At 42.2% G+C, this 10,054-nt stretch overlaps 1 protein-coding gene across 21 annotated transcripts in view; it reads left to right on the forward strand.

Annotated features, from left to right (window-relative positions):
• The window catches only part of KANK1 (KN motif and ankyrin repeat domains 1), a 237,654-nt gene that overhangs the window by 218,006 nt on the left and 9,594 nt on the right, over positions 1–10,054 (forward strand). For 11 of the 21 annotated variants that reach the window (XM_032290986.1, XM_032290981.1, XM_032290982.1 and 8 more), the window contains 4 exons: positions 4,208–4,405; positions 5,372–5,480; positions 6,620–6,862; positions 9,111–9,198. In XM_032290986.1, the coding sequence (XP_032146877.1) occupies positions 4,208–4,405; positions 5,372–5,480; positions 6,620–6,862; positions 9,111–9,198 (638 nt within the window). The remainder of the gene's footprint in view (positions 1–4,207; positions 4,406–5,371; positions 5,481–6,619; positions 6,863–9,110; positions 9,199–10,054) is intronic. The other 10 variants (XM_032290983.1, XM_032290995.1, XM_032290998.1 and 7 more) reach the window with 3 other exon arrangements.

Here is a 10,054-nt window from a genome sequence, read left to right on the forward strand (position 1 = left end):
CGGTGTCTGATGCCTGTAACCCCAGCAATTTGGGAGGCCGAGGAGGGTGGATCACCTGAGGTCAGGAGTTCAAGTCCAACCCGGCCAACATGATGAAACTTAAGTCTCTACTAAAAATACAAAAATTAGCCAAGAATGGTGGCATGTGCCTATAGCCCCAGCTACTTGGGAGGCTGAGGCAGGTGAATTGCTTGAACCCAGAAGGCGGAGATTGCAGTGAGCCAAGATCGTGCCACTGCACTGTAGCCTGGCAACAGAGTGAGACTCCATCTCAAAAAAACTTGAACTGAGACAAAAATTAAAAATAAGGCCAGGCGCAGTGGCTTATGCCTATAATCCCAACACTTTGGGAGGTCAAGGCAGGTGGATCACCTCAGGTCACAAGTTCAAGACCAGCCTGGCCAACAGGGTGAAACCCCATCTCTAAAAATACAAAAATTAGCAAGGCATGGTGGCACAAGAATCTCTTGAACCAAGAAGGCCGAGGTTGCAGTGAGCCGAGATCGCGCCACTGCACTCCAGCCTGGGCAACAGCTCAAGACTCTGTCTCAATAAATAAAAATTAAAAGAAAATCATTTACCAAAGTAGGTTTATTTTCTCCATACTATTGTATAACTTTTTGTTTTCTTTTAGAGATGGAGTTTTGTTCTTGTTGCCCAGGCTGGAGTGCAATGGTGTGATATCAGCTCCCTGCAAACTCCAACTCCTGGGTTCAAGCAATTCTTGTTGCTTCAGCCTCCCTAGTAGCTGGGATTAGAAGTGCCCACCATCAAGCCCAGCTAATTTTTGTATTTTTAGTAGAGACGGGGTTTCACCACATTGGCCAGGCTGGTCTCAACATCTGACCTCAGGTGATCCACCTGCCTCAGCCTCCCAAAGTGCTAGGATTGTAGGCATGAGCCACTGCGCCTGGCTCGTATGACCTATTTTTAATGTACATCAGGCTCATCTTTGTTTGTTAATATCCTTTTGCATCAACATTTGTAATGGCTGTATAGAATTCCTTTGTGTATATATATATACCAGGGCTTATATGCTAGTTTTTTATAGGGACTGTCCTCCTCTTTTACTGTTTTTGTTTTGTTTTGCTTGTTTTTTGGTTTTCTTATTGAGACCAAGTTTTGCTCTTGCCCAGGCTGGAGTGCAGTGGCATGATTTAGGCTCACTGCAACCTCTGCCTCCCAGGTTCAGGCGATTCTCCTGCCTCAGCCTCCCAAGTAACTGGGATTACAGGCGTGTGCCACCATGCCCAGCTAATTTTTTGTATTTTTAGTAGAAACAAGGTTTCACCATGTTAGCCAGGCTGGTCTCGAACTCCTGACCTGAAGTGATCCACCAGCCTCCGCCTCCCAAAGTGCTGGGATTACAGATGTGAGCCACCATGCCTGGCCCTCTTTTTACTGTTTTAAAAATTAAAACAATAGCCTTCTGTATCTTTTTGTACATCCTTAGGATAAAAATTTTAGGCAGTTATTAAGTCAAATAATTTTTCATTTTTAAAAGTGATTTTGAACACAGTTAACCCATATTCACTATAGAAAAAATGGCAAATCTAGGGATTTTTTTTTTTTTTGAGACGGAGTCTCACTCTGTCGCCCAGTCTGGAGTGCAGTGACTCGATCTGAGCTTACTGCAACCTCTGCCTCCCAGGTTCAAGTGACTCTCCTGCCTTAGCCTCCCAAGCAGCTGGGATTACAGGCACACATCACCATGCCCAGCTAATTTTTGTGTTTTTGTAGAGATGGAGTTTAACTATGTTGGCCAGACTGGTCTCAAAGTCCTGACCTGAAGTAATCCACCTGCCTCAGCTCCCAAAGTGCTGGGATTACGGGCATGAGCCACTGCACCGAACCTAATCCAGGGAAAAATTAAAACTATCATAACTGTTTTAATTAGCACATAATCTTTCAGATAATTTTTAGTATGCATGTGTGTGTAGGTGTGTAGTAATGTATTTTAATAGGATCACACAATACATGGAATTTTATTATCTGCTTTTTTCAGTTTGCCATATATTATATTTTTCCGCATCACCCACATTGAAAATTCTATGATATATCTGTAAACCAAAAATACAATTCTAAGCCCGCTAACCAGCTGAATAGATCCCTCCTCTTGGCCAGGGGATTCCACAGTAAACCTGAAAAACTAGTTCAGGCCATGATGGGAAGGAAGTATCAGACATGCCTCATTATACCCTACCTTTGGAATTCAGGCACCACTGACCAGCATTAACATTAAAACAGAAATCTTAGGAGTGACAAAACAGACTCTTTATAGCAATAAGGTAAATTCCAAACTGACTCTAGTATAGCATCACATGACAGATAGCAGGCCCTAAAAGAGATTGAAGTATTTTACCCTAAAATATATTTATTTGATGTATTCTTTGTTTCTTTTGGTTTTTTGATGCGGAGTCTGACTCTGTCACTCTTTTGCCCAGGCTGGAGTGCAGTGGCACAGTCTTGGCACTGCAACCTCCACCTCTACCTCCCAGGTTCAAGCGATTCTCCTACCTCAGCCTGCCGAATAGCTAAGATTACAGTCACCCACCACCACACCTGACCGATTTTTGTATTTTTAGTAGAGAAAGGGTTTCACCATGTTGACCAGGCTGGTCTTGAACCCCTCACCTCAGGTGATCTGCCTGCCTCGGCCTCCCAGAGTGCTGCAATTACAGGCGTGAACCACCACTCCCGGCCTCGTTGATGTATTTTGAAATGGCCCTGCAAGGTTGTCTCCTGTGGGGAATATCCACATTCTGTAGAGAATCCCCTTACCTGTCCAGGTCTTTTCGTGATCCAGGAGAGATTAAAGAGTCTGATACCTATTTAGGTCTGATAAGAGACATTTGCCATCTACGTAGACTTAATCTATGTAGACTCCTGCGTCATCTGTGTAATAAGAGCCTTGGCCTTCACAACCCCTTATCTTAACCCAGATACTACTGTTGATTCTAGGCCTTTAGACAGTAAGTTAACTTTTTCAACCAACTGCCAATCAGATTATGTTTGAATCCACGTAAGACCTGGAAGCCTCACTCTCACTTGAGTTCTTCTACCTTTCTAGACTAAACCACTGTACACCTTACATGTATTGATTGATGTCTGCCTGTAACTTCTAGTTCCCTAAAATGTATAAAATTAAGCTGTAACCCAGCCACTTTGGGCACATGTTCTCAGGACCTCATGTGATTGTGCTTTGGCCTTGGTCACTCATATTTGGCTCAGAGTAAACCTCTTTTTTAGAAAATTTGACTCTTCATTGACATATCTGAAAAATACAAAATATTATTGAATCCAGATTTTCTGCTTCAGTCAGTGAACTATACATATATTTGCTAACATACACAAAAACACTGTAGTAGATTTGGTAAAAGAAGCAAAGTTGATCAGAACTGTTTGATGCCCTCAAACTATTTACTGTCTGGAAGGGGGTCTAAAACCATCATACAAATCATCTTGTACCGTGTATCACAGATCCCAGGAGAAGATGGCCTGTGAGAGTTCAGGGCAAGGAACGTTGTTGCTAGTGAAGGTGATGAGGGAAGACTCTGAAGAGGCAGTGAGGGGAGGGCACAGCTATATGAAGATGGGGAAGAAAGATATTCCAGATAGAAGGGCATAGCTGAGGCATGCTGTCAGGAAACGAGACCCGCATCTCTATCCAGCAAGTGCTGGCACTTGATGGGATGCAGTCCCTGTCCCAGTAAGGATGACAGGAGGAGTGGGAAATGAAGTCAGCCAGTGCCAAATTGTGGATGGCTTAGAGTCTGGCTATGCAGTGTGGACTACATTTCCTGAGCAATGGGTACTTTTTAGGCATTGTCACATTTTGTTTTAGCTAGAATAACAATGCCATTGGAGCTGGCTGGAGTAATACTCTGTAGCATTGTGCCAGAGGGGAAATAGTGATGGCAAAGGGGCAGTAAGGATGCTACTTTCATGGCTAGAAACCAAGGCTACGGTGGTAGCAGCCAAAACAGAAAAGAAGAGGCGCTACGGAGTTAGGATGGCGAGGCTCAGCAGCCTGCCCATGCTAATGAAATCAGGAAAGGTGAAGAGTCAAAGGGGGTTTTTGAGTTTTGGTGGCTGGAATAATAGTCCCATTTTAAATTACAAATTGCACGAGTTTTTGTGGTTTTTTTTTTTCTTAAGCCTGCTTTTTTAGTCCTAACACACTCTGTACCTTTCTTTTTCCTGATAGGCAGTAATTTGGGATATACGTGTAAGTGTGGAGGCCTTCAGTCAGAAAGTCCCTTAAGCTCCCAGACATCCCAGCCTGAGCAAGAAGTGGGGACCTCAGAAGGAAAGCCAATCAGCAGCCTGGATGCCTTCCCCACTCAGGAAGGTACACTGTCTCCAGTGAACCTGACAGACGACCAGATCGCCGCTGGCCTCTACGGTAACTTTTCTCACTGACAGTCATTGGCATCAGGATTCTAGGACCAACATTGCCAGCATTCCAGTTTAATGTCAATGTACCTTTTAAATTGACCTGGAAGAAACATAATGTTGTCTGGAAGGTAGGCCCAGAATATTCTTATATTAAGGTTACCAAAGAGGCAAGGCATGCTGGCTCACACCTGTAATCCCAGCACTCTGGGAGGCCAAGGCAGGCAGATTGCTTGAGGCCAGGAGTTCGAGACCAGCCTGGCCAACATGGTAAAACTCCATCTCTACTAAAAATACAAAAATCAGCTGCACATGGTGGTGCGCACCTGTAGTCCCAGATACTCTTGAGGCTGAGGTGGAAGAATCACTTGAACCTGGGAGGTGGAAGTTGCAGTGAGCTGAGATCACTCCACTGCACTCCTGCCTGGGCAACAGAAAGAGACCCTGTCTCAATTACCAAAGAAAGCTTACCTGATATTACAAATTGTTAAATATTTTAAACAGCATTTTATTCACATTCTGGCTTACCTGATATTATAAATTTTGAAATATTTTAGCAGCGTTTTATTCACATTCTGGCAGGCATAAATTTTTCCATGTTATCTTAGCTGAAGAAAAATAATAATCCCCATTTAGTGCCTAAATGGTCCTTGAGGCTCAAAAGAGACACGACATCACTTTATAAGCAATAAGCCAGATACAAATGTCATTTTTCACTGGCTTTGTTATGTCTGGAAGTACTAGTTGATTTTTTCCCCATGTGAAGAATATTGTTAATAGAACTTTGAATTATTTTCTTTGCATGCACACACTTTCCCATTGAATTTTGTGCAAACTTCTCACATATATATGCCAAGATCTACATTTATTTGCATGAGGGAAAAAAATTATACAGGAAAAAAGATTACTTATTCATCTAACTGTATGGGTATGAGCTTTCATTTTGATCGCCTTGATTGACTTTTTCTTTCCACAGCATGTACAAACAATGAAAGTACATTGAAGTCCATCATGAAGAAGAAAGATGGTAACAAAGATTCAAATGGCACAAAAAAGAATCTTCAGTTTGTTGGCATTAATGGAGGGTAAGGAAAGATGCTGGTTCTAGAGCCTAACGTTGTCGGTCTCCTTTGACTCCTGCCTATCTAAGTCACATTTCAAGGTGCCTAGTCGGGGAAGTGGCCACAGCACGGTGATGGAAGATTCCCTCCTGAGAAAGGTGCATTTGGGCTTCTTTTCTCCCCTCCTCTTGCTGTCTTTAAGAATTTGTCACTCTCTTAAGGATACCTGATGAAGCTGAGCAGTTTACATCTCCTCACCTCTGATCTGAAAGAAATAGTCTTCAAGGAACACAGCAGGCAGCAGGGTTCCTGCACTTTGTTGGACAACTATATAAGAATTCAGAATTGAGCAGAAAAAGACTGAGCACATCACTCTCTGGGCCAACGATAGTCATCTACTCCTTCAGAATGGGTTCTTCTGCTTAGCTCTCCACGTTCACAAGCCAAATTGTAGGGCTTTTCACAATTGATAATCACATCACCAGTTTGCTTTCTGAATAGAATGTTTATTGTTTGTTCCTTCTTTCCATTGGCCCATGTAAATGGCTGGGCCTCTTTGGCCTCCTACAATTGAATCAAAGCAATGAATTGATTGATATACCTCCCCCCCCAAGAAAGATAGTACAAAGTTAGTTAAGATAATGTTTATGGCAAACTATACCATCAAGGTTTAACATTACAGTGCCTGTTTTCCAAATCTTAAGTTTTATTCAGTGATATGGCCAGGAGATTTTGGAGAGCATACACCAGAAAAACTATTGATTACTTATGTAATCTGTTCACCTGATACTGGGGAAATTAATAGGATGAAATAGGAAGAAATGGGGTGGGGGGAATAAAAAATTAACAATTACAGATCTCTTTTACATAAAGTACACTTTAAAGTACATTTTCTCTTGATTTATACTAAGCCAGAGAAGCCATTATTTTTCTTTAATAAGTGTCATATGATGCCAATTGGCAATCAGGTTGTCCCTTTTAAGTTAGAATTCATTCAAAACCACCAGACATTTAAATAGACCTTACTTTGAACTTCTAAGTGCAGGATCTAAAACCACTAGTGAAATTTCTGGAGCCAGTTAGCAAATCCCTTCATAGAAATTTCTATCACTGGGTCTTTGTGGGCACACCTTGCATCTCCTGAAATCCCAATTGCCACCTAGGTATGAAACAACTTCAAGTGATGATTCCAGCTCAGATGAAAGCTCTTCTTCCGAGTCAGATGACGAGTGTGATGTCATTGAGTATCCTCTTGAAGAAGAGGAGGAAGAGGAGGAGGATGAAGACACTCGGGGAATGGCACAAGGGCACCATGCAGTTAATATTGACGGTTTCAAGTCTGCCAGGGTGGAAGATGAAATGCAGGTTCAAGAATGTGAACCTGAGAAGGTGGAAATCAGAGAGAGGTGTGGTACATTCCCCTTCCCTCCCTTCCCCCTCCCACATTTAATGTACGTTGGCAATAAGAGTTGGCCAGTTCAGAGCTTTTGCAATTACATATATTTGTTTCTTTTCTCTGTTCCTCAGAGATACGCACATCTTGAGATACTAATGTCTACAAGTGCAGAGTGTGGCAACTCTTAGATCTCTTATGGTAGAAAAAGAGAATGGCTTGATACCTAATCACCCTTGTTTTCTGAAACCTTAACTCTGCTATATAATTTAACATATGGAAACACAATTCACTAAAACTTCCATTGTTTGAACACCTTACCTTACATTTAAAGACATATTTTAATTTTTGGGTGGCCCGCATACTTTAAGATTTCCGATTTTATCTTTAGTCATTTATCTTGAGACAGGCGTATCATTATGACAGGATCATTGTGTGATTGAGGAACAGTTGTTTGGCCTCAGCCAAAGATCACATTTACTATACAGATGATGTATATCACTTATGTGTCTACATTTTGTTACACATTGAGTGATCAGGAACACAAGAATGGATTTGGGTATTTCATAAAGAGTAGCTGAAATAAAATACCAAACACTCTGGTTGGCTGACACATGTGCCTAAAAAAATAAGTTTTCAAGATTATTAGCAGATAAGGATTTGATACTCATAAAATAGAGAACAGAAAAGATGGAAACTTCAGTATGGTTTTTCACTATGTGAAATATAAATAGAACATTTCAGAAAACTTACCTCTATTTAATTTTGCAAATGAAAGTTTAACTACATTAACACAAGGTAAGTGTTTTTAGCTTATATTTCCAAGTGTTTCAGACGGCTGGGTTTCTTTTTTTTTTTTTTTTTTTTTAAACAGCTTTGAGTTGAAATTTATATACCATATGTCATTTTTTTTAAAATTTTACTTAAAGACTAGTGTGATAGTAGTCATCTGATTTTTATGCTTAATTTTTCATATGAGTTAAACACTTGACTCACCAAGTATGGGTTCAGATGTGTGGTTTACTGGTCAGCATAATGGATATATGGTAATTTGTGGAATGTCTAGGCAGGAGGATCGCTTGAGCAAAGGAGTTTGAGACTAGCCTGGCCAACATAGACCTCATCCCTACAAAAAATCAAAAAATTACCTGGGCGTGGTGGCACACACCAGCTACTCAAGAGGATATGTTGGGAAGATCACTTGAACCACGGAGGTTGAGGCTGCAGTGAGCCATGATCGTGCCAGTGCACTCTAGCCTGGATGACAGAGCGAGACCCTGTCTCAAAAAAATATAATTTGGACCTTCTTCAACCCCCTTAAGAGTAAAAATATTTTTAGAACAGGCTGGGTACAGTGGCTCATGCCCATAATCCCAATACTTCGGGAGGCTCAGGCTGGCAGGCAGGCAGATCACTTGAGCCCAAGAGTTTGAGACCAGCCTGGGCAACATGGTGAAACCCTGTCTCTACAAATAATACAAAAAAAAATTAGCCAGGTCTGGTGGCACAGACCTGTAATCCCAGCTACTTGGGAGGCTGAGGTGGGGAAATTGCTTGCACCTGGGACAGCAAAACTGCAGTGAGCCATGATTACACCACTGCACTCACTCCAGCCTGGGCAATGGAGTGAGACACTGTCTCAAAAAAAAAAAAAAAAAAAAACAGCAGAATCTCCAAATGTTATTCCAGAATGTCATAAAGGCCAAATTGGTCAAGCCAAAACTCACCCTCCCAAACAAGGCCTCAGTCTCTGGCTGGAGATGTCGGCTCTGCACGGTAGACATGATCCTTGGACACCTGAGGATGCCTGTGCTGCCTCCACCCGAGTACCTTGTGCCATAACCACCTGCCTAGGCCTGGGGCCACTTGCCTCTTGGAAAAACATAGCATTGAGGCTGGGCACAGTGGCCCACACCTCTAATCCCAGCACTCTTGGAGGCCGAGGCAGGTGAATCACCCGAGGTCAGGAGTTCAAGACCAGCCTGGCCAACATAGTGAAACCCCATCTCTACTAAAAATATAAAAATTAGTTGGATCAGGTGGTGCACACGTAGTCCCAGCTACTAAGGGAGGCTGAGGCAGTAGGATTGCTTAAATCTGGGAGGCAGACGTTGCAGTGAGCCAAGATCAGACCACAGCACTCCAGCCTGGGCAACAGAGCAAGACCCTGTCTCAAAAGAAAAAATATATGTATATATAGGTTGAAATAAAAAATGACTTTCCTCTTGTAACCAATTATAAGTTCTCTTTTTCCCTTTCAGATATGAATTAAGTGAAAAGATGTTGTCTGCCTGCAACTTACTGAAAAATAATATAAATGACCCCAAAGCTCTGACCAGCAAAGATATGGTGAGTCTGACCTGCAGACACCATCTGCATACAAAATGCATGAGTGGGCTTGGGGTCACGGCCAGCTCTCGGCTGCCCCTGAGCTGTAGCTTCCATGCTCTTCTCCTGAACTGTTTCCAGCATGAGTGGGCTGGGTAAATGTCATGTGGTCCTGCTCCCTGGATCACACTGCCAGTGTTTCCTTGAGGCCCGACTTTGGACATCCCTCACCCACCCTGTACTTTTCTTGGGGTGGAGGCATCTGTGAGACATACACTTGCAGAGGGCTAATTGCAGTCAGTCGTCATCTTTCTACATATTTCGCTTCTATTTGTAGAATGTTAAGATCCAGGGAGCAGCATCCAAGAATTTTTTTAAGTTAGGTTTCTTTTAAAAACTTAACCTATCTGTCTGGGCCAAGGTCAGCATTCCTTTCAGTTACAAAACTGTATGTTATGCTCTGATGTGAAATGCAGGCAGCCACTATTTTTAAACATAGAAATAACTGCACTTGTCATCTCCTCACAATCTAAGAGATTCAGGGCAAACAGCAAAGAGTTTGTAGTTGCCTTAGTGATCATGAATGGTACAACATAGGACACATAAGTATTTCTATGCCAATGGCTAATCTGACACCATGGCCAAGTATGACACATTCTCATGTGTTGAAGTTTTTATGAGCAGTTCTTTCATAGGCAGGACTAACCCACTGGTCGATAGCTCTGTCTTTAGTGCACTGAGATAATGTAGGATCCCCTAAGGATACCAGAATGCACAGAGGCTCAAGTCCCTTATGTAAAATTGTGTAGTATTTGCATATAACCTATGCATATACTTTAAATCCTGCTGTATATTTTAATACCTAATACAGAGGGGG

Source organism: Sapajus apella, unplaced genomic scaffold (genome assembly GCF_009761245.1).
Source record: "Sapajus apella isolate SASKATOON/1434 unplaced genomic scaffold, GSC_monkey_1.0 scaffold24, whole genome shotgun sequence".
Lineage (NCBI taxonomy): Eukaryota > Metazoa > Chordata > Mammalia > Primates > Cebidae > Sapajus > Sapajus apella.